Consider the following 22,817-nt stretch of genomic DNA (forward strand, 5'->3'; position numbering starts at 1 on the left):
TGCCTACTGCATGAAGCTCTTAGGGTTAAATGAGAAAACATTCACTGACACAAAGTGAAGAGGTCACCGAACATCAGGAAGACACAGACAGGAGCCTGAAGCCCTGGGAAATGAGGTTTCTTTCTCCTGGTCACATAGGAAGAATCCAGGTGCCCCAACTTGTCTGGAGTACTTCCACAACATGAGCCACCACACTTGGCTGGGCCTCCCTTTCCACCACCACCCCCAAGCTGTCTCAAGTCCCTCTGTGCCCCTCCTCAGCCCCCTCCTCTCCCTCATTCCCATCACCAGCTCCAAGCTATCACTTCTCGAGCCACGTCACTCTTCCCCATTGGGCCCCCGGCTGTCCCTGGGCCAGGCTCTCCCCTCAGTGGCCTTCCTCATATTCGGCTCCCCCCGTCTCTTCCAGAGAGGCCTCTGATGACCACCCCCTCCACTCCCACCTGTGACTAGGCCTCCAGAAGAGGCCAGGCACCGTACAGAACGCCCTCACTCCCCACGGTCTGCTTCTCTCCCTTTTTTTGGCTTAAAGCAGAAAGAAGTATCCCCGTATTACCCCTTCGGAAAAGAAATCTCTCCCTCCCTTTCAGCTGACACCTGAAGCTAAGAGAATTGACCTCTGAGTAACCCCACTAATGACTTCAGATCTTGTCCTGCAAGCAGGAGGGCCCTGGCAAGAGGAGACCAGGGCTGGAGAGGGGATAAAGAATGCCGACAGTGGCTTCAGCAAGACAGTCCAGGCTTCTAACCTTGACCTCCTACCCAGGTCACAGCCACGACCCTTAACTCTCATCTGCTCTGGCAGGCAGCCCTGCACTGGCGGGTGGGTGAACCCATGCACAATTCAATCAGGCCAGCATTACTAACCCCATTTGACAGTTGAGGAAACTGAGGCCCATCCACTAGACAACTCCTCTCCGGTCACTCAGCTAGGATGTGCTGGAGCTGAGATCTAAACCCAGGCCTGTTCGACTCCACGGTCCCTGCTTTTTCCACTACTTCTGCCTCCGGGCTTGGAAGCACTAGAGATCGGGCAGCAAAATCTGCTTTCCCCAAAGCTGGCCGTCTCCCCTCCAGCCCCACTTCCCTGTCAGGACAGACTGTCAGGGGCAGAGACACGGGGAGGTTTAGGGGCTGATACGTCTGCTCTCTTCCTGTCTGTGTCTCCTTATCCTCCCTCCCTCTTTCCCCTCCCTGGCTGCCTCTCACAGGAGAGCCCATGCTCACCCGCCAGCCGGGGATTTGCTCAGGCCTCCATCCCACCCATCCAGAGACCCCCAGTAGAGCATTCTCAACCAGCATTCTGGAAGTACTAGGCAGAGCTGGGTACTGGAAACTCATCAGCTTACTCCCCTGCCGGTGTGCATCTGGGGACCTACCCTGCTCCCTCCTTCTTCCAAGGACCACCTAGAAGCCTTCGCTTCCCTTTTTTGGCCCCTTCCCCAGCCCCATTCTCCTCCATATCCTAGCACTTCCAACCTGTCTCCCAGGGGGCATGAACACACAGCCTCAGTTCAGTCCCTCCACACATGACCCCGTGAGCTCAGCCTGCAGCACAATGTCTTCGCAGGCAGGTGCCCTCCAGCAGCCTCTCACCTGGAGCCCCCCCTGAGGACAGAGTCAGCCCCTCTAGAGTAGGTTCCGAGCTCTCAGCTCACACGTGAAATCCAGTCCTGGCTGGGACATGTTAAGAGCAAGAGATGTTCACAAAGCGATGATTGTTCAGAGGACAGCCAGCCAGGGTGGTGAGCGTTCTAAACCACCTCATGCCAGGAAAAGTGACCGGAGCCGTTGTAATCAGCTCTCCAGGCTCACGGCCTGGCCTGGCCACCTTTGAGGTTAGCCTTGGAGAAGTTACTGATCTTCTCTGTGCCTCTGCTCCATCACCTGTAGCATGGGCGTATTAATAGTCTCCACTGCACAGGGTTGTTAGGGGGACTAAATGAGTGAATATAGAAAAAGTTCCTGGCACGGTAGGTGCTATACAAGTGTTGCTGTTGTTCTTATTCTCATTACTGCCGTTCTGACTGTTTTCGGAGAAGAAAAAGTTAAGCAGGCACAGGAGCACTGCCTGCCGCTTATCCACCGTGTGACTTTGTGGTCTTAATAAAAGTGGAGCCTAAGACCAGATTCCAATTCTGACTCCTCCACGTAACAGCTGGGTGACCTCTGCAAAGCCCTTAGTTTCCTGGAGCCTCCATTTTCTCATCTGACTCTTTAGGTGACAAGCTCCTTAGGTTAGGAGGATCAGAATGCGAGAGCGGACTTTGCAGGTTGCCGTGTAGTTAGTGCTCTCCTAGGCGCGCCTGGACTGAGGGCTGTGGGGAAAAGAGAGGTCTTTAGGGCTGTTTCAAAGAGACAGACCGGAACCAGAGGGCAGAGATTATGATGCGGTAAACAGCAGCTTTCCCTAAGGAAGACCTTTCTAACAACAGCTGTGCAGAGGTGGTGAGGTTCCTGCCCCGAGAAAGAGTCCATCACTGGGTAGGGGTAAGGGTCAGCTTGAAGAGTCTGAGCTTTCTGTCCCGGCCAGGCCTGGCTTCCAGATCCTGCAGGGAGCACAGGGGCTCCCCACCGGGCTTAGGGACTCCAGCCTGGCTCAGAACCCCCCTCCCTTCCTGTAGCTTCTCTCTCCCGGGAATTGCCCCTCTCCTCACCCCCTGCTGTTGCCGTGTGTCCCCTGCTCTGCCAGCTCCGGGAAGGAAGATTCTATGACCTCCTTTGTTGTTTAAGAACCCCAAGTTGTTCCTCAGGTCCAGCCTAAATCCCTCCTGGGACTGGATGAAAAATATGCTCTTGGGTCTGTTTTCCGTGGATGTGGATGTGACTGGCCCTCTCCCTTGGGTGAAAAAGCCCTTTGTTGACCCGAAAGAAAGGGACTGCTGTGGCTGACCCTCCCCACTGGATTTGTAGCACTCCCTTGCTTAGTGTGGAAGGTCTTCGGCCCTTGTCCCCTCTCCTGGAAGTTACAAAGCAGCCCAGAACCCTGCACCCCCTTTTTCTTCCCCTCCCTCTGCTGGCCGTGCCCAGCTGCCAGCAGGCGGGCGTCAGCCCAGTTATCTGGCCAGCTCCTCTATCTATCTGTCTCCTGATTTCCCTCCCCCCAGCTCCCCACAGGAGTCACTCACCTCCCTCCGCCTCCTGCACCTGCTGCCAGCTGGTGGCCAGTGATTCACACTCAGGTCACCACCCGCAAGGCTGCACGAACCTGTCCACCCACCCTGCCCCTCTCCTGGAACAGGGGCAAACAACCCTGGATCCCTCCCTCCCGCACCCTGACAAGTACCCCTCCTCTTACTGCTGCTCTTCCCATGGCCTCCAACCAGCACCCCCACCCCTGGACACCTGGGCCTGGCCCCTCCTTTAAAGTGCAATGGGAGAACACACCTTGACATCAAACACGCTTGGTTTGCGACTCAGCTGCTAACCTGGGATACACTGGCTCCGAGGTAGGGGGCCCCAGGGGTGATTTTTGAATCCCAGATTCACCACCTGCTACCTGTGTGAACTTGGGCAAGTTTCTTAACCTCTCTGGACCTCACTTTCCTCATCCATAAAATGGGAGTAACACTGATATCTACTTCAGAGGTCTGTTGTGAGGATTAAATAATTTAACATAAAAATCTAATTTAGGTTTGGCACATATCAAGTACTGCGTAACTGTTAGCTATTATTGTTGTTATTACTTCTTTATTATTTGCTGTGTGACCTTACTCAAATTATTTCACCTCCATGTCCTCATCTGCAAAACAGAAATAATAACAATGCACCCCTCCTGGACTTGCCGGGATTCAGGGAGACCGTGTGCATAAAGACCCAGCGCAGGCCTTAACACACAGCAGGTGCTCAGTCTCCTTCCCCTGCGTGGGGAGGCTCCCCTGACCCCGCTGCCTTCCAGGGTGCTCCCCTCGCTGAGTCCCGCACAGCCATCCACACAGGAGGGATTTGTGCCGTGGGGATACCTGACTCCCCACCAGCAGGCCCCTGGAGGCAGGGGCCGTGGTTTTCATTCCCTGGGGCTTTTTCCTAGACTGTCCAGGGCCCTGCACCCAGCAGAACCTTAGAAAACATGCAGGCCCCAACAGGTTCACCCCTGCCCTCACACCTCCCACTCACGTGTTTCAACCACAAATATTTATTGAGAGCCTACTACCCTGCCTGTTGTCCCTTCCTCCCTGCTGGCTGGGGTGCCCAGTGTCCCTTCCCTCCACCATGGCCCAAGGGGGTGAGGGATGGGGAGGGAGGGGAAAGACTAGGTCAGAGGAGCTACAGGGGTGGGAAGTCTGGAAGGAGAGGAGCAAAGCCCAAGGGCACCAGGGGAACAAGGACTCGGAAAAGAGAAGTGAACATCAGATTGGAAACTCCATTGATTCCGAGCTGCACGTCTCGGGTGTTAAAAGGCAGGAGTTTGGGATCAGGAAAACAGGATGAGTCACAGCTCAGTCTCTATCTCTGTGACCTTGTGACCTGTCTTTCTCTGCCTCAGTTTCCTCAAGTGCCAAATAGGGATAATAATAGTAGCTGCCTCGGAGGACACATGGGAGAATGAATGGAGATGCTGCAGGGTACTTAGCAGCATCTGGTGCATGAAGCAGCTTCTGACTAAAGGGCCCCTTACTCTGGGCATCATATGGAGGCTAATCGAGATGGCCTGGCAGTTTTCTCTCTGAAGGACAGGACGTCCCAACCCTTATTAGTCCATGACACACCTCTGGACACAACAGACAGACTGGGGGCCTCCACCCCCAATATGTGACCAACCCAGTCATCCATACTCGCACGCATACCCTGTGTTTGCTCATACACACTCATGCAATCACACACATGCACTCATAAATCTCACACTCCTTGAAGACAGAGACAATAACTCACACGATTTTCGTGATACTTAGCACAGTGCTGCAGTTACTTGTTTACTTGCCTATCTCTTCCATCTCACTTTATCTTTCAATACCCAGCCAAGTACCTGGGCTTCGACAGAGACTGGATGAATTATTAATGAGCCCATTTGCCAGGTGCCTAGCACAGTGGCTGGCGGGCCGCAGGTGTTCCCACGGTGTTGCCTGACTGAGTGAACACACATAAAAGGTATATATAAACACCCAACCAGCCCTGACCTCCTTTCTTCTCCGTGGTTACCACTCCCCCTGGCTTCCGGACCAAAGATTGGCAAAGAGCAGTGATGAAACCCAAAACTTCAAGAAACACCCAGCACTTAAAAGTCAGGCACCTGGGCAGGTGAGCTGTGCAGCCCAGCAGGGGTCACCTGGGTCTTTGGGGAAACAGCTTGACAAGGGCTGCTTTCTATTCTGTCCTGTCTCCTCTGGCTCTGTAACTCTCCAGCCTCAGCCTCAAGGCTCATGGATTGCTTTGCCACCACCCCCTACTTTGCTTTCTCCAAAACAAACTCCCCTGCCAGGGCCCAGCTCCTGTCAGCTGCCACCACCCAGGGCCACAGCCCCTGCGGTGGCCTCAACTCTCCAGCAGGCTCTTCTCTTGAGGTGGAGGAGGCCAGTTCTTTGCTCTCCTCTTGCTCCAGGGAAGGGATGGGGAAGATCTCTACCCTGCCCTTTTGGAGTTATCAGCATCTTGACCTCCTCAGCACTCCCTCCCAGCTGTGGGGGGAAGGCGGGGAGGGAGGCGGAGGGGCCTCCTGGTTCAACAACCACAGCCCTGGGAAGGCTCCACTGGGCAGCGCTACCAGTCCATCCAGTGGGGCTCCCTATCTTGCCCGAAGGGAGGTCTGCCTGGGGACAGGAGTTTCGCCTCCTACCCCTGGGGCTGAGGTCTGCCTGCCCAGTGGGCACCTCTGTACCCTCCATACTTCCCTTGCAGGCACCACTGCCAGGATGTGGCAGAGGGACCAACTGACCTGTAGGGGTTGAGGGTGCAGATGGTAACGGCGGGAAAGACGAGCTTGTCGGAGTTGAGGTTGATGTTGAGGCTGACGGGGTAGCTGAAGTACTCTCCGAACAGCAGGCCGAACTGCCAGTACATCATGCCGAAGGTGCAGAGCCAGAGCACAGCCCAGAAGGCCGTCTTCATGCGGTTGTGCTGGGAGCACACCAGGCGGATGGCGCCATGGATGGTGGTGTGGTTGCAGAAGAACTCGAAGAGCTCTCGGTAGGAGCGGTGGAACTCGATAAGGGCCTCCTCCTCCTCCGTGGGCTGCTGGGGGGCCGTGGGTTCAGAGCCCAGCTCCTGCTCCTCATGCTTGTCTCCCTTCATGAGCCCCTGGGTAGGCTGTAGAGGTTGAGGGTCAGGGCTGAGTTCTGGGCTCCGGGTTGCCCTCACCCATCATCTTGAACCCAGAGGGAGGCTGGTCCTGGCCATGCCGGAATCCCACCCTGAGCCCACTTTCTCCCACTCCTCCCTCCCTCTACCGACCGTCCCAGGAGCCAGCTGACCTGCCGGAGTTGGGCCAGAAGAGCTGGAGCTGGGCTTCCCTGCCGTGGTCTCTCCTCTGCTTCCCTGATAAGGCCACCTTTTGGGCTCCCTCCTAGCACCTCCCTCTCTGTTGCCACAGTAGTCAGTCTCTTTCTTTGGGTCTTCTTCCTCCAGGATCTCCGTGTCTTAGTCTCTCTTTCTCTCTCTCTCTCTCTCTCTCTCCCTTCTGCTTCTCTTTGGGTCTCTTTCTCGGCTCTCTTCTTCCTTTCGTGCCTCCTCTCTCTGTACCAGGCTCTCTGATCCTGCCTCTCTTCCTCTTCCTCCCTGCCTTTCCCCCTCTCAGTCTGGGCTCTCTCCTCCTGTCTCTGGCCCTGGCCTCGGGCTGTGTCCTGACTCCCTCTCCGTCCCAGGGACTGCAGGGCTCCAGGAGGTCTGGGCTGCCTCCTGCTCCCCACTCCCAGGTGTGGCTGGACTGGGACTGGTTCCTTTCCAGTTGAATCTGGCAGCCAGTCCTCTCCTCCCCCTCACCTGACAGGTGCAGCAGCCGGGCCAGGGAGCCTGCCCGCCTGCTGGGGATGGAAGCGACTGAAGCCTCATTAGCATCTCAATTAAAGGTGAGCAGGGCAGGGGGAGGGGCAGAGGAGGAGTCAGAGCTGAGAGTTCTCCCAAGGGAGGGGGGCCCCCGAGGGCAGGTGACCAGGGAGTGCTGGCACTGCAGAAGGTGAGAGGGGGTCTGAAGGGAGACTGGAGAAGGGGCTTAGGGAGTGAAGCAGAGCTGACAGGCAAGGAGAGTGGGAGACAGAATGACAGGTGGGGCCGGAGAGCCTGAACAAGGAGAAGGATCCTGAACACAAAGCCAAGAGGGCAAAGCAAGGAAAAAGAACAAGCCAGGGGGAGTGAGGCCAAGGGGGGAGACCAGGAGGACAGGGAAGGCAGAAAAAGGGAGATGGATGGAGGAGGGCAGGTGAGCGACCGGGACCGGGACGGAGGGATGCAGGAGGGCACATGGGGAGGAGAGGCAGAGAGAGGAGGGTGAAGAGAGGGAGCCAGCCCCAAAGGGCCTCTCTACTCCCAGGCAGCAGAGCAGGGGAGGGAGCCCCACGTGGGCTTCCGGGAGCTGGGTCCCCTCCCTGGGGAATCCCTCCAAGGGCACCCCTGGGTCAGCCTCACCCCCAGATCTTGGAGAGGCAGGAGAAGGGGTATCTGCAAGCTTCCTTCCTGCTCACCAAAGTGGGAACACCTCCTGGCCCCCCTGGCCCTGGGCCCTGAGTGTGAAGCATCCCTCTGCCTCCCCTCTCAGTCTGTCCTCTTCTCACCTGACTCCTCACCACCACCCCTCACCTTGCCCAGGGCAGGGAGGGGCCCAGGGAAGCAAGGGACAGGGCGGGGCCTTGGGACATTCTGTTCTTTTTTACACCATTGGCTGCCAGGCCAGGAATGTGTCATGGCCCCTGTTGTGGTCACGGGGTTGCAGGAATGTGGGCACCGGACAGGCAGCACAGGGGCTAGGCAGGGCACTTGGGCACAGACCCGGAGCCCCCAGAGCGCCAGGGACAGCGGCACTGAGGGGCAGGGAGGGGCGTGGGCAGTGCTAGACGAGAGAGGAAGAGGGTGGGCGTGGCCCCGGTCAACACCACCCGCGGAGGAAGGAAAAGCTCATGGTAGGGGCTGTGTTTTTCCTCCAAAATTTCTGACCCAAACATAATCCAGCAAGAGGAGAAAGAGAGAAGCGCCAATTGGTGAGCAAGCAGAGGGAAGGGTCCGAGAACCAGGCCCAAAAAGAGGGCCGATGAGGCACCAGACAGGAGACCCATCCGCACAGCCCAGCCCTGCATGTGTGGCAGGAGGTCTGCCACCTGTGGCCCCGCAGGAGGCAGCCCTGGTGTGCGCCCCGGCTTTTCCTGCCTCCTCAGAGGGGCAGGCACAGGCTTCCCTGCCATGTGCAGACACAGGCCCAGCCTGAGCACTGACTTAGACGAGGCAGGAGACAGGCCTGCAATATCATAAGAAAAGGACTCTAGCGGCAGAAATAAGAACCAAGTGCTGAGGGAGCCTGGCTGGGGAGGGAGGGAGAGGCACTCACCCCAAGGAGACCCAGGAAGACTTCCTGGAGAAGGTGGCATCTCAGCTGAGTCTTGAGGAACAACAAAGTGTTTACCAGGCAAAGAGGGCAGCAGGGTACAAACTCGTCTCGTGGCTTCCTCTCCAGACTGTCTCTCGTGGCCTCTTCAAGTGAGAGCTGGCATCAGCCAGGATTCCAAACCCAGTCCCATTGCTTCCCTTGACGCCTGCTGAGACCCTTCCCCTGGGAGGGGAAAGGCTGGCTTTTTCTTCATTTTCCAGAAGAAGAAATGCACCCTCCACAAGAGAAGCCAGTTTTCTGAGGACACATTGTGAAAACACAATAGCCGCAGAGCGAAAAACAGAATCAGAATTCTCCTCGAGGGTTGTCTACTTAGGGCTTTTGCGGTTTGTTTCCAAGAGCAGATGCATGAGGACTGGGCCCCCTGCACCTGGGTGTGAAAGCCGGGAAGCTTCACGCGCTCACAAGCAGAGTCCGTGGACTCGTCAGCAGTCCGGGGCCTGGGTTCTCTCCCTGGCTCTGTGAAAAGCCCTCTACGCTGTCCCCACCTTCCCACAGGATCCAGATTCCCCTTGAAGCTCCCTCTCCCCGAGCCAGGTCCTTAAAGCAGGGATGACCCCACCTACACATGGGGCACATGGCACCCGCCCCTAGGATCTCAAAGGTTCCCAGAGGCTCCCCTCTGCCTTTTCTATTTGCTAGCTGGGGCCTGAAATCCGGCCGCTGGCTTAAGGCAGCAGGCAGACAGCTTTTGTCTCAAGGGCTCTGTGAGAAGAATTGCCAGGCCTGGTCTGGGCTCAGCCGCAGAGTGTGGTGTCCCTGTAACCACCTGCCAGGGTGGCAGCCCGTGCCTGAGACAGCAGCATTCCAGACCCAGAAGAGGCCTGACCAAGCTTGTTGTTGCAAGAAAAACAGGAATCTGAGACCTGCACTTTTTTTTCAAATAGCATTTATTTTGTTGTTCTCTCTTGGGTTTTTTTTTATGCTTTGGTGAGGAAGATTGGCCCTGAGCTAACATCTGTTGCCAATCTTTCTCTTTTTTTTTTCTCCCCAAAGCCCCAGCACATAGGTGTATATCCTAACTGTAAGTCCTTCTAGTTCTTTTACGTGGGACGCCACCACAGCATGGCCTGATGAGCGGTGTGTACGTCCGCGCCCAGGATCTGAACCGGCAAACCCTGAGCCTCTGAAGTGGAGAGCGGGAACTTAACCACTATGCCACCTGGCCGGCCCCCAAAGAACTGCACTTTTGTCAGAGCTCCATTTTAAAGATTATGTTTTAAGGTGCAGAAATAATACCCAAATACCTGTTTGTCACGATACAATTTTCCAACACTACAGAAGTGTACAGCACAATAAAAGCCTCGCTTTGTCCCATTCCTCTCCCACCCCTCGGCCCAGGGGAGCCACTGTAATCCTTGTATCCATCTGTATCTTTTTGTGTGTTTTTATAGACTTACATGTATTTTTAAAAAAACAAAATTTATTGCTTTTTTCACAAATGGTCCATGTAATAGATATTCTTCTATGACTTTCATTTTTGCTTTTAATCGATGTGACTTTGAAAAAGGCATTTTACCTCTCTGGGCCCAGTGCTCTCATCTGAAAAATGAAAGGGCAGGAGGGGTGGGTAAGGCAGCCCAGAAGGTTGCAAAGGCCCTTTCCATCTGACTCTGCATCTCGCCCCATGTTTAACGCATGAGGGAACTGAGGCCGCCGGAGAGGCAGTGACTTGCCCACAGTCACCCAGGGGTTCGGGGTGGGGCCAGACTGAGAGCTGAGGCTCCCCTTTCCAAGCTCAGTGCTGCTCCCCTGAGGTCCAGAGAAGTGGAGTCCGGTTCTGTGGGGGATCCAGGGCCTTGAAAGCTTGTCTTGGAACCCCTCTCACCCCTCACATCTCCCAGAGCCCTAGCCCTTCTTTCCTACCTGGGCTGCCTCCCCTCACCCAACACCAGCCAGCCTCTGACCCTGTGGTGTGGCCATAAACTGTGCAGAGGCTCCAGGGAGAGAAGGGAAGCCAGAGGGATGAGGGTTATGGGTTCAAAGGGTCTTCCTGCCTTTTGCTCTCTGGGGAACAGGGGACCATGGAAGGATTCACTTTCTCCTCCACGCTCCCGGCGAGAGCCTTATGTACTTGACAGCAGCACTTACAGCTGTGTACTGTTATTATCCTGGGGGGTGTGTCTGTGCATCTGTGCGTGTTTACATATGCGCAGATCGTAACACAAGTTCTCTGAGGACCGGCACTAGGCTTATTCGTCTTGGTGGCCCCACTGTCTAGTGGTCTCCATATGTTGACCCACGCTGCAGAAGACAGCAGAACTGGCATCTTGGGTAAGACCCAAGGTTAATCTTTGACAGAGAGTGATGTGCTATGAGAAAATATCCCCAAAGCATCAAGCATCCTAATTTCCTCTAATAACCCATTAATTTGTGGTCTATTGATTTATCTAAATTTCCTTCACTTTTCCCATTTCAGTCTCTATCCTTTCTAGGGTAAAAATGAGTCACTCAAAGTCAGTCAGTTTATTCTTACCACTTAGAACTAATTAGCCTCTCCACACTGGGCTGCCCACTGTGGAAAACCGTGATTTTTTTCTCTGCACTTATATCGTATGAATTTCTCCTTAACCTAAAACCATGTACCAGAAAACCCCTCCCGGCCGCTCCAGGCGGTCACTGCAGGATGCTTAGAAGCTCACCACTGGCAGTCTACTCCTTCAGGCTAAGGCAGGATTCCTGTGCCCATCCCTGGCCCCCACTGACTAGATGCCAATAGTACCCCCTGAATTGTGACAATCAGAAACTCCTCCAGATATTGCCAAATGTCTCCGGGGAGTAAAATCACGCCAGCTGAGACAGCTGGACTAAGAGGTTGTCCCCAGTGAAAGTGCAAACACTCTGGAGAAAGTCGACCCTCATCAGGTCCACATTTGTCAGTGTTCACCAGACCCTTTCCCAGGGCACCGGTTGGCTAAGAGCAGTGTGGGGAAGAGGAGAGACAAAAAGAATATTTAGAAGAATCCATTCCCAGCAACCCCCTTTTTGGATTCTTCCTGGGCCTCTGGGAAGAAGGATGTCTCAGCAATCCCCTCTGAAGAAGGCCTGGAGAAGAGCCAGCTCCCACACATTCTGCGAGTCTACGAGGCGCTCAGCCGGGTCTGGTGTTGCCGAGTGGAAATCAGTGAGATTTCAAGGAAGCTGGTGAAGAACACAAAAGGAAAGAAGCAGAGATAATGGCCTGCCCACAAAGAATTTGTGGATTGCTCCCCCCTTTGACTCTCCCTTCATCCTCCTGGAGAAGGTTGAGCAGGCATTATAATAACCACTTATGGAAAAGATTTGCCAGTCATGGTCCAGCTGGGAAACAGGAAACACTCTAAGTCTTTCAAACGAAAGAAATTTAACACAGAGACTTTGTACATGGGTGATGGGAGAGCTGAGAAGCCAACAGGAGACAGTGAGGCAACCCCGAAAATAGCAGAGCAGGAAGCAGCTACCATCTCCAGGGCAGGGAAAACAGCAGGGTGAGATAGCATTATAGACCCAGAAGTCCCCAGAGCTATTTGGCAGGAGCTAAATAGTGGGGGTGCCTGGTAGGAGACAGGATTATGGAAGGAGGGAAGGAAGACACACAACCAACTGTGGGAGATGGCAGAGAACAAAGAGAGAGGGGGAGAAATAGCCTGGTTTCTTCCCTCCTCCCACCCACCTGTCCTCCACCCACCTGTCATCCTAGTGTATGAACCAACCCAGAAGCCGGGGGAAAAGGAGTCTGGGAAATGTAGTTCCCAGTAGTGATACAAAGCAGAGCCCGGAAAGGGTGGAGAACGGATCTGAAAGCACACCAGCAGTTGACCGGCACCAAAAAATAGGCCCAGAGAGGTGAAGTGATGGGGCCAGGATTAGAGTCCAGATCTTAGGGCTCTTTCCTTAGGACCCAGAGAGACCTTGAAGCCTGAAGCGACTGCAAGAGACTGGCAGCAGCAGGAAAGATATAGTTCAGCCAGCTGGAGTTAAAAAGGATCTGTGATAGTGCTTACCTGTGAAGCAAGGATCTTCGACCAGAAAGGGCATGCAGGAAACTCTTGGGGTGCAGGAAATGTGGGGAGATGCACGGGAATAAACAAGGGTGAAAATTCATTGATCTGTATACATAAGATTAGAGTTACTTTATGACTTCATAGTTTATATGTTATATCGCAATTAAAAGAAAAAGAGTTCCTGTCTTTTTAGAGTAAAATTCTGAAATATTTTCAACTGAAATGATGTCTATCCGGGGTTTGCTTCAAAATAATTACGGGGAGATTAGACGAGCGGAGGAGGGTTATATGGAAGAAATAAGACTGGCCCTGAGTTGAAGCTGGGTAACAAGTAGACGAAAGTTCACAATATTATTTTTCTCTCCTTCTCCTTATGTTATGTGTGAATTTCCATAATAAAGAGTAAAAAGAAAAAAGAGAAAAAGGGGTCTAAGGCCATTACTCACACATACCTTTACGCATGTAAACACTCAGTGGTGAGTCCACTCTCAGCCCCCAATTCCCTTGACCTGGAATGAGCCACAGCCCTGAGCAGTGCATGCGGTTCTGACATTTCTTCCCTTCCCAGGCAGCCTTGGCCCATCTGTATAAACGTGTGCCAGCGGAGGGCAGGTCCTAGGCCTGCACCAGGGGAGGAGAGTGAAATGTCTAGGGCTTAGGCAGGCCCCTTCACCCTTCTGTGAGCCCTCCTGCCCGGGCACACCCCTGCACCAGGACTTCCCAGCTCGTCCATCAAGGGCCTGTCCAGCCAGTCTGACCAACCAGGGTAAGGATGAGTGCTGAACAAGGCCCTCCAGGGAGGGGACAGGGACAATGCCCAGGTGACCTATCTCAAGAGAGTAAGTCAGCCCCTCGTGCCAGTGGAGGCACCCCTGAGTCACAAGGACGTAAAGTGGTTACTGGAATGAGCTGGGACCCAGAAGTTAGGAGACTTGGACTCTAGGTTGGTTCTGCCAGGGACTGGCTCTGTGACATGGAGAAGTCATCGTTCATTTATTCCGTAAACATGTACTGGGCATGTGACGTGTGCCAGACTCTGCGCTAAGCACTAGGAATGCAGATTTAAAGATTCAGTCCAGGGGCCGGCCCTGTGGCTGAGTGGTTAAGTTTGCACGCTCTGCTTTGGCGGCCCAGGGTTTCACTGGTTCGAATCCTGGGCACGGACATGGCACCACTCATCAGGCCATGCTGAGGCGGCATCCCACATGCCACAACTAGAAGGACCCACAACTAAAAATACACAACTACGTACCGGGGGGGCGGGGGGGGGGGCGCTTTGGGGAGAAAAAGGAAAAATAAAATCTTAAAAAAAAAAAAGAATTTGGTCCAGGCCACCGCAAAGCCCCCAGCCTGGTGGTGTGGCAGACAATAAACAGCAGGTCACGGAGAGCAGTCTACCTGGGGGCTATGCAGCCTCGGGTGGGGGTGCTTCCCAGAGCCCCAGTGACACTCAGGGACAAGTGGGAGTTAGCCAGGAGCACAGAAACTTGGAGGCCAGAGAGGCTGGCACAAGGGAGAGGAAGGCAGGCAGCTGCAAGTCACCATGGGTGGGCATGGGGGGAGTGTTAATGGGTTGCAGGGAACGACAGGGAGAAAGGGGGCAGGGACCAGACTAAGACCCCTGGAGTCCTGGTCTCCTCTCCTTGGCACCCTGAGCCTCGGTCCTCTCATCCTTAAGGTGAGGGGACTGGACTGGTGGGCTGTCAGCTCCCTCCAGTTCAGAGGATTCAGAGGCTCCTGGCCGAGGAAGCTGGGACTGAGGGCTGTGGCTGCCCAACTCCACCTAGCTGGCCCCTGCTGTCTGAAACTCGTTTCTGCACATCCTTCCCATTCTCTAAGGACTGGGAGCAGGGGCCACTGCCCCCTCTGGAGTGTATTGTAGGTGACCTGTGCCCACTGATATGTGGCCTGGGTTGGGGAGAGGAGAGCTGGCTGCCGTATTCTTTTATAGCTTATTTAAAAAGTCACACAATAGGGCAGGAACCCACGAATCCAGATAGACTGCCAACCAGGCCCTCTGGTTCCCAGATGCTGCGTCTGGCCGGCGTCCCTGGGTCTCCGTGGCTCTCTGCACGCCCCATGTTTGTCAGGCCCAGGCCCCTCCATTTGTCAGATCTGGCGCCCGGCTGGACCCTGCTCTGTCTCAAGCCCCGCTGTTCCCTGGGCAGCTCTGCGCCAGCTGGGCTCCCGGAGGCCCATCTGAGGACTGTCCACTGGCTCTGCGGCCCTGTCCCGCTGGCAGGCCCGGCCCTGCCGTCCTCCTCTCCCTGTCAGACTTCCGAAGAAGGGAGGAGGCCGGGTTCCGGCCCCGCTGCCCTCACGTGCTTTCCCGGCCGCCCCCTCCCGCCCTGCGTCGGGCAGCCAAGCCTGTTCCTCTTCCCGGTTGCGACAGACAGCCGGCCTCAGCTCCCAGCGCTCCCTGTCCCCGCCCCGTGGCCGGCTCACTCCACTCCCACTTCCTGAGCCCGGCGCTGGAGCCCCTGGCGCCCCGGAGGCCAGGCCAGGCCCGGCCGCTCCGGCCCCCGGGGGCACGTCGGCCAGTTGGGTCCCTGCCCCTGGGCTCGGGAGGTTGCTGCCACCCCTGCCCAGCACATCCAGGCCTCCCACCTTCCTCCGGGGCCTCCACCCATCTGGTCCACTGGCCCACCGGCCGCCATGCGCTTGCCGTCGGCCACCTCCCCCTGCGGCCTGGCCTTGGGGCCACTCATGCTGGGCCTCTGCGCTCTGCTGGCAGCATCTCAGCCCAGATCGGTGAGGGAGGGGCCTGTGAAGGTAGGTGGGGTGGGCCTGGGTAGGGAAGAAGGGTCTGGGCAGCCCTCTCTCTAGTCCCTCTGCCCTCCCGAGCTGACCCCTGAATAATTCTCCCCCACTTCCACCTCCCCTTGAAGGTGCCCCCATACCACACGGAAAACCATACCTGCCAGGACGAGGAAAAGGAGTACTACGAGGCCAAGCATCAGGTCTGCTGCTCCCGCTGCCCCCCAGGTAAGAGGTGACGTCCCCAAGAAGGCTGAGACAGGGAGGGGGGCTGCAAGGGCCTCCAGTCCACCTCGCTGCCTCGGAGGGAAGATGGACACCATCTCCCAGGAGAGCTGGCTGGCAGAGACAGGCAATGAGAATCCCTCATATGTAGGCACCGAGAGGGACAGGCCCAGGGTCACACAGCAGGCGGCTGAGGAAAGGGTGGAACCCCAGTCCCCTGACACCCCCACTGCCCCACTCACATCCTAGGCACGCATGTCTCAGCTGAATGTACCCGTGGCCAGAACACAGTTTGTGCCACATGTCCCGAAAATTCGTACAACGAGCACTGGAACCATCTGTCCATCTGCCAGCTGTGCCGCCCCTGTGACCAGAGTGAGTGGGGTGTGCCTGGGGCGGGCTGGGATCTCCTGAAGCCCAGCCCCTAGGCTGAGCTCTCCCGTTCCCCACCAGTGCTGGGCTTCGAGGAGACTGCACCTTGCACTGGCAAACAGAAAACCCAGTGCCGCTGCCAGCCAGGAATGTTCTGTGTCCTTCGGGACCCTGAGTGTGTACACTGCGAGCCACTCTCTGACTGCCCACCTGGCACCGAAGCCGAGCCCAAAGGTCAGAGGTCCCTGAGGGCAGAGGGCAGGAAGGAGGCTGGGCTCGGGTGATTGTGAATGAGGGCAGGGAGCATGGCACTGTGTCCATGGTGAGCCCCCGGGTAGTTCTCTTTAGCGTAAAATGCCTCTTCTTACTCCCTGGGAAAGGCTCACAGAAGGGAGCTACAGAGAAATGGACCTGGAGCAAGCACAGGGGCTTGGGGGGACTCCTCGCAGCACTGGGAGAGCTGGGACAAGGGGGAGATCCGGAAAGGTGCCAGCTACAGAATGGGGTGGGTGTGCAGGGAGGGGGCATCCAGTGGGAGTGAAGGAAGCTCACAACTGGGCAAGGGCCTCCCTTTGCCCACTCACATTGGCTGGCCTTGCCTTTCTCCTGCCAGATGAAGTCTGGGAGGCTAACAGCAACTGTGTTCCCTGTAAGACAGGGTACTTCCAGAACACCTCCTCCCCCAGCGCCCGCTGCCAGCCCCACACCAGGTGAGCGTGCCCCCTCCATGTTCCTCCCACCCTCCCAGAAGCCCCAGCTGCTGACAACTCCATCCCAGTGCTCAACTCCCTGGGACCTGCCTTGCTTCCAGCCATCAGCCCACTTGAGTTAGGCCTCTTTCCTCCACAGGTGTGAGGACCAGGGCCTGGTGGAGGCCGCTCCTGGCACCGCCCAGTCGGACACCAGCTGCAGAAATCCGTCCGAGTCCCCGGAGATGCCAGGTGAGGGGCCAGGGTTGAGGGGTACTGAGCAGGGGTGGGGGGGTGCGGTCTGGGAAAATGCCTTAATTCCAACCATCTACAAAAATGGGGAAAAGATGAACCCTTCCCTCTCAGAATCAGGGAAAGAAGAAAAGTTCCATAAAGAGAAACTGGAGTATCCCTAAGCCAATTTACTTACACAAACACACACACACATACTTTTTAAGTTATAGATCACACGTATAACTTATAATTATATTAATATTATGCCAAGGAACACTGCCACACTGAGATGTAATTGTAACTGACATCATCGTCATCATTTTGGACATGCCACCATCATATAATCCGTTTACTAGACTGAATTCCTCTTTATTAGATTACACACTTTCATTGTTAGAGAGATGATCCTACATTTGGCTCTTTTTTGTTTTTTTCTCTGGGGTTATTGATTTCCTCGCCTAATAACGATTACAGGATGTTTTCAATGATGGCAACCGTTATTAACTGGGGGAGAATTTTTTTTTTTTTAAAGATTTTATTTTTTTCCTTTTTCTCCCCAAAGCCCCCCAGTACATAGTTGTATATTCTTCGTTGTGGGTCCTTCTAGTTGTGGCATGTGGGACACTGCCTCAGCGTGGTTTGATGAGCAGTGCCATGTCCGCACCCAGGATTCGAACCAACGAAACACTGGGCCGCCAGCAGCGGAGCGCGCAAACTTAACCACTCAGCCACGGGGCCAGCCCCGGGAGAGTTTATTTTATTAACGTTTTTAAATTACCAAATGTTTATAATCATAGTTTCCATTTATTGGGAGCTGTATGTCAGGCTCTCTGTGAACACTTGACATTCACTGACTCACTTAATCCTCTCAACGATCCCACGAAGCGGTCCTATTATTCTCACTGAGTGGATGAGGACACTGAGGCCCAGGGAGGTCACGTGACTTGCCCACATGGTAACTGGTGTTATGAAGACCCATACTGAGGTCTTACTCCAAAGCCATTGCCGTAGTGCATACTCACTGGAGAAAATCAGAAAATTCAGACACAAAACTAAAAATCGCCCACAGAGCCATTCACCTAGCGTAGCCATTCTTAACATTTTTGAATATATCCTCCTAGACGTTTTTCTATGTATGTCTATACATATCATTTTTTTTCTAAAAGTGGAGTCATTTGAATGTTTTGTAACCTGGTTTTTCATTCAACTCTGCCATAAGTATTTTTCCATATCCTCTTATTGATTTTTAACTATGTTTCAAATATGATTGGCATTTTAGAGAATGTGTAAGCTAAACTGCTTGTTTCACATATGAAAAAACTGATGCTCAAAGAGGCAAAATGACTGACGAAGTCACACAGCTGGGCAGGAACCCAGGTGTCCAAGACTCCAGGTCTCATTTTTTTCACCGTGCCTCCCATTCTGTCACCCCCAAAACACAGAGTTACATGGATCAGAAAGAGCCAACTCCCAGTATGTAAATATGCAAGCCTTCAGGCCCTTCCCCGATCCATCGAGCTGATGGCCCTGCAGACTCATGCTGTCGACGGCAGCACCAAGGCCCAGAGAAGGGCAGAAATTATCCACTACACATCAGGGCCTGAGAAACTCAACTCCCAGGCTCCCTTTCCCTTCCCCTTCTGGAACCTGCCCTGAGCGAGGGGGTGGCTCCCAGGCAGCCACAGGCAGAGTTCAGCCGCGAGGCTCCCCGACTCTCCCACCCCTGTAAACACCCTCACAGGTACAGGGGGCAACCTCGGTGCCTACCGTGGCCTCTCTGTAAGGCGGGCAAGTCCTGGGAAACGTGGCCCTACCCTGTGGCCTGAGTCTACTCACAGCCCCAAGCCCCACCCTCCCCATGCTGCCTCCCGCTCCCCCTTCCAGCTCTAGACCACCACCTGCCCAAGCGCCCGTCCTCACCCACAAGACTGCCACAGCCTGTCTCTAAGCCAGTGGGCGCCTGCACCAGCCCCAGACACCTCCATCCCTGACAGAGTTTCTCCTGGCTGTCAGGAGGGCCTCCCCGAGTCCAGCTTAGTTCCCTTTCTCTGTAACCGGAGGGAAGTTTCTCTAATTCTGCCTTTAGGGACCGCAGTAGGGCTGGAAGGGAAAAGCTGCTCCCCTTTCCTCTGTCTGGGTTGCCCAGAGACTGGAAAGCTGTCCCTACTCCCTTCCCCTCCGCCCTTCTCTGAGTTGTCATGCCCCCTCCTGTCTGCTGTTCTGGCAGGAACCATGCTGGTGCTGGCCATCCTGCTGCCGCTGGTCTCCTTTCTGTTCCTCACCACCGTCCTCGCCTGCACCTGGAAGAGCCACCCGTCTCTCTGCAGAAAGCTGGGTAGGAAGGAGCCGGCTGCGGGCCCGGGCACCTGTCCCCACCGGGATGGGGGAGAGGGGCTGCTGGGAATACGTAACTTCCCCAGCACCAACCCTTCTGGCCCTCCACACCCTCAAGCCTCCCAGTGCCTGCCCCCAACATAGACATCATCTCCATCCAGCCCCCCATTCTGAGACTGGAGATAAGGGTATTGGGAGCCTGTTTCTTCTGGGACCCCAGGATGGGCAGCAACACAACGCGGTGGGGTGTGGCTGGTGAGAGCCCGGGGTCTGAGGTCTGCCTGAGGCCCCACACCTATTTCATTTTCTGTTGCAGGATCCCTGCTCAAGAGGCGTCCAGAGGTACTGGGGAAGGCTGAGAAGGCGGGGTGCGGGGGGGGGGGGGGGGCAGAGGGGGATGGGTGAACCAGGTGAGGTTGGCAGGAAAAGGGTGTGCAGGCTTCCACATTCATTCATTCATTCAACTAATCATTTGTTGAGCACACCGTGTGCCAGCCACTGTTCTAGGCACTGTGGATATGGCAGTGAGCAAAACAAAGGACCCACCTTCCTGCACTCACACGCCAGTGGAGCAAGAATGAAGTTAAACAAATATGTATCAGGTGGTGATAACTGCTAAATGAAGCAGGGTAGAGGGACAGTGAGTGACAGTGGTAAAGGATGAGGGTATGTTACCTTAGCCAGAGTGGAGAGCTAGGGCCTCTCTGATAAGCTGATATTTGAGCAGAGAGCTGAAGAAACGAGGGAGCCAGCCATCAGGATATCCAAAGGAGAGTACTCTAGGAAGAAGGAACATCAGGTGCAAAGGCCCTGAGGCAGAGAGCATGATGAGGAGCAGAGGAGGGTGATGAGCTACCTAAATGTGGGGTGGGGTGTGGGAATTAAAGAAAGATGGGTCTGAGGCCCACATCATTGGTTGGTTCTCTGCCTCTCTGCTGCAGGGAGAGGAATCAAATGCTCCTGATGGAAGCTGGGAGCCTCCGAGGGTCAGCCCACATTTCCCTGATCTGGTAGAGCCACTTCTGCCCATCTCTGCAGACTTGTCCCCGGCCCTGGCCAGGCTCCCAACGACGCCAGCTTTGGAGGAAGAGGTGCTACAACAGCAGAGTCCTCTTGGCCAGGCCAGGGAGCTGGAGGCTGAGCTCCCAGAACAAGGCCCCGTGGCCCACGGTGAGCCTGGGGCAGGTGGCAGGGAGAAGAGGGGTGCGGAGGGTGGGAGGGATGGTGGCAGGAAGAGAAAGTGTGGGCCAGACAGAAATAAGAGGAAAACAGGCAAGACAGAGACTCCGACAGCTCTCCAGAGTGTCCCAACGAGAGAGAGGAAGGAGACGGAAAACCCAGAAACAGAGAAATGAGCACAGAATTCAAGAAACCAATAGCAAATGGGAGCAGAGACAGGGAAGGGAGAGCGGGAGGAACGGGGGCACATAGGCCTTCCTCCCTCAACAGTGCCCCCTCGGCCCCTCTCACGCTGCCTCCCTTCCCACAGGTACCAACGGCATTCATGTCACTGGCGGGTCTGTGACTGTCACTGGCAACATCTACATCTACAATGGGCCAGTGCTGGGGGGAGCACGGGGCCCTGGCGACCCCCCAGCTCCCCCCGAGCCTCCATACCCCATCCCGGAAGAAGGTACCCCTGGCCCTCCCGGGCTCTCTACACCCTACCAGGAAGATGGCAAAGCTTGGCACCTGGCTGAGACAGAGACACTGGGGTGCCATGCCCTCTAACAGGGCCAAGGACTCAACTTGTCACCCCTGCCTGATGGCGTCTGGGAAAAGCCCAGAGAAGGGAGGTGGAGGAGCACCTTCTCCCTGAGGCAGCCCGACCCACACAGGATGGACAGAGGGCCTGGGGAGGGCCCCTGGGGGAAGACCCTGAGGGGCCAGGCCTCGGAGAGCAAGGCCGGGCACTGGCTGGGTGCGGTGCCCACCACAGGATGCTCACCACCGCCTGGCAGGTCTGAGACTTCATTCACCCCCTGCCCCCTGGGGCTGCACCAGCTCAGCTTCAGGCACGGACAGGGCATCCGATGCTAACTGCTGCCCGCCATGGCACTCCGCACCCTAAGCACGGCACGGAGGGGAGCCAGCCACATGGTCACTTGCGAGGATGTCACCAGGACCTCTGACAGATTCGTGGTGCGCATCCCCAAGCTTCAGAGGCCATTTGAGGGCCCGCACTTCACATGGACTGAGGTAGACCCTTTATGAAGATGGAGTCCCATGAGGACTAGAGTTCCTAGAGAGGAAGGGGAGTCACTAAAAACTGGGGATTTGGGTCGGGTTACCAGGTATAGGGAGAGCTTTGGAGGGGGAAGAAAATGGTGAGTGTATTTATAAATTGTAACCACCTGCAAATAAAGAGGAGATTAAGACTAGATCATTGATTTTCTTGGGAACCCTATTCCAGGGGGACAACGTCAAAGACAAAGGTCAAAACCTGAAAATATAACCCCACGGAGCGATTTCTATGGGGGATGGTACATGTAATTCAGGCGATAACGCTGTTAGCCAGCGATGGCGGACGGCGCGCCAGGCAGTGTCCTACATGCTGTACACGTTGACTGATGTAATCCTCAGGACACCCGCAGGAGGGAGGTCCTCTTACTGTTCCCATTTAACAAATGAGGAAACTGAGGCACAGAGAGGGTAGGTCACATGTCCAGTTCAGCTGCAAATGGCAAAGCTGGGATCTGCACCCAGCCTGCCTGGCCCCAGAGGCCTTGTGTGTAAAAACTTCACATCCCACACCCTTAGAGAATGCCGTTGACCAGGTAAAATGTGCTGGTTTTCTCCAATCCGCCGCCCTCTGGACGTCCCACCAGCATTAAGTCTCAGCCAACCCTCCAACCTCCAGCCACAAGGCAAAGGGGAAAGTGCTCTGTGAGCTCAGCTCGGTTGATGGGAAGCATAGGCACTTTAGACACAAAGTGCGAGAGGCCAAGTTCACGTTCTGTTGGCACAGAGATCCGGGCCAGCCTCCTTCAACTCAGGAGCACTCCTGATTTTCGCCTTGTTTATTTCTTTTTGTCTTATTTTATTTTTTCCGAAAAAGAACTTGAAACCTTCTCAAGCTCTCTTGTGAGTAGATGTCTGGGCTCCCGTGCTGCCTGGGAGAGACGATCTTAGCTGGAAGGATTGCGAGGGGCACGGCAGCCAGCAGAGCGCTCCTTCCATAAAAGGCTGCCGTCTGGGTCTCCTGCAAAGAAGTCTGTTGCTGGGGCTCATCAAGACAGTGCGGCGACAAAACACAGCCCCCAGGAGTCGTCTGATCCAGCTGAGCGGCTGGGTTATTTCAGGTTGACCATGAAAGGGTTAGATCCAACCTCCTTTTTTGAGAAGTGAATAACAGTGAACTGCATCTGTAGGCAGAGTTAACCCTCCCGCTCTGGGAGGACGCCAGAGCCGGACAACGAGAATCCTTAGTAAGTGTTCCAACGTGTTCAGATAAAAACCAAATGTTATACATTTTTCCACAAAATAAAAGGAGAAAAATTTTTCAAAGAAATGGTGCTAAAGCACAGACTTACGTGACACCATTCAAATTTAGGATTACATCTGCCTGCATTGACGTGCTAGGGTTGCAAGTACTGCAGGCTAGAGGGTTCACACAGCAGAAAATAATTGTCACAGTCCCAGAGGCTAGACGTCCAAGATCGGCAGGGTTGGTGTCTTCAGAGGCCTCTCTCC

General features: G+C 55.1%; 2 protein-coding genes and 2 long non-coding RNA genes across 13 annotated transcripts in view; 2 read left to right on the forward strand and 2 right to left on the reverse strand.

The window, feature by feature from the left end:
* Nucleotides 1-9,239, reverse strand: part of SCNN1A (sodium channel epithelial 1 subunit alpha) — a 23,025-nt gene extending 13,786 nt beyond the window's left edge. The window contains exons 1-2 of one of the 8 annotated variants that reach the window (XM_070269797.1): nucleotides 6,408-7,724; nucleotides 5,873-6,243 (exon numbers count right to left, since the gene is read on the reverse strand). In XM_070269797.1, the coding sequence (XP_070125898.1) occupies nucleotides 5,873-6,228 (356 nt within the window). In that variant the 5' untranslated portion in view covers nucleotides 6,229-6,243; nucleotides 6,408-7,724. Of the gene's footprint in view, nucleotides 1-5,872; nucleotides 6,244-6,407; nucleotides 7,732-8,470 lie in introns of those variants that run through there. The other 7 variants (XM_070269796.1, XM_023643017.2, XM_070269800.1 and 4 more) reach the window with 7 other exon arrangements.
* On the forward strand, nucleotides 6,908-10,007 carry LOC138924641 (uncharacterized). Its single transcript, XR_011439665.1, has 2 exons — nucleotides 6,908-7,001; nucleotides 9,527-10,007. It is a non-coding gene; the product is annotated as an uncharacterized lncRNA (long non-coding RNA).
* Nucleotides 9,936-15,877, reverse strand: LOC138924640 (uncharacterized). 2 transcript variants are annotated; one of them, XR_011439663.1, is made up of 4 exons: nucleotides 15,738-15,877; nucleotides 15,431-15,605; nucleotides 12,514-12,618; nucleotides 9,936-11,671 (listed from the first exon to the last, which is right to left on the reverse strand). It is a non-coding gene; the product is annotated as an uncharacterized lncRNA (long non-coding RNA). The 2 variants fall into 2 exon arrangements; XR_011439662.1 differs by having other exon boundaries at nucleotides 15,431-15,609; nucleotides 15,738-15,869.
* LTBR (lymphotoxin beta receptor) lies at nucleotides 14,849-21,505 on the forward strand. 2 transcript variants are annotated; one of them, XM_005610856.4, is made up of 10 exons: nucleotides 14,849-15,285; nucleotides 15,402-15,498; nucleotides 15,745-15,870; nucleotides 15,949-16,101; nucleotides 16,481-16,577; nucleotides 16,717-16,808; nucleotides 19,018-19,125; nucleotides 19,441-19,466; nucleotides 20,066-20,294; nucleotides 20,614-21,505. In XM_005610856.4, the coding sequence occupies exons 1-10, from the start codon at nucleotides 15,169-15,171 to the stop codon at nucleotides 20,853-20,855; spliced, it is 1,287 nt and encodes a 428-aa protein (XP_005610913.1). In that variant the 5' UTR covers nucleotides 14,849-15,168; the 3' UTR covers nucleotides 20,856-21,505. The 2 variants fall into 2 exon arrangements, with proteins under 2 accessions (XP_005610913.1, XP_001492220.3); XM_001492170.7 differs by having other exon boundaries at nucleotides 14,883-15,264.
* Nucleotides 21,506-22,817: the final 1,312 nt, after the last annotated feature.

The sequence above is a fragment of the Equus caballus genome, chromosome 6 (genome assembly GCF_041296265.1).
Source record: "Equus caballus isolate H_3958 breed thoroughbred chromosome 6, TB-T2T, whole genome shotgun sequence".
NCBI classification, from domain to species: domain Eukaryota; kingdom Metazoa; phylum Chordata; class Mammalia; order Perissodactyla; family Equidae; genus Equus; species Equus caballus.

Coding starts and splice junctions, on each gene's coding strand:
- LTBR (XM_005610856.4), top strand. CDS start 15,169: ATGCGCTTGCCGTCGGCCACCTCCCCCTGCGGCCTGGCCTTGGGGCCA. Junction 15,499..15,744: donor CTGCTCCCGCTGCCCCCCAG/GTAAGAGGTGAC, acceptor CTCACATCCTAG/GCACGCATGTCTCAGCTGAA. Junction 20,295..20,613: donor ACAAGGCCCCGTGGCCCACG/GTGAGCCTGGGG, acceptor CCCTTCCCACAG/GTACCAACGGCATTCATGTC.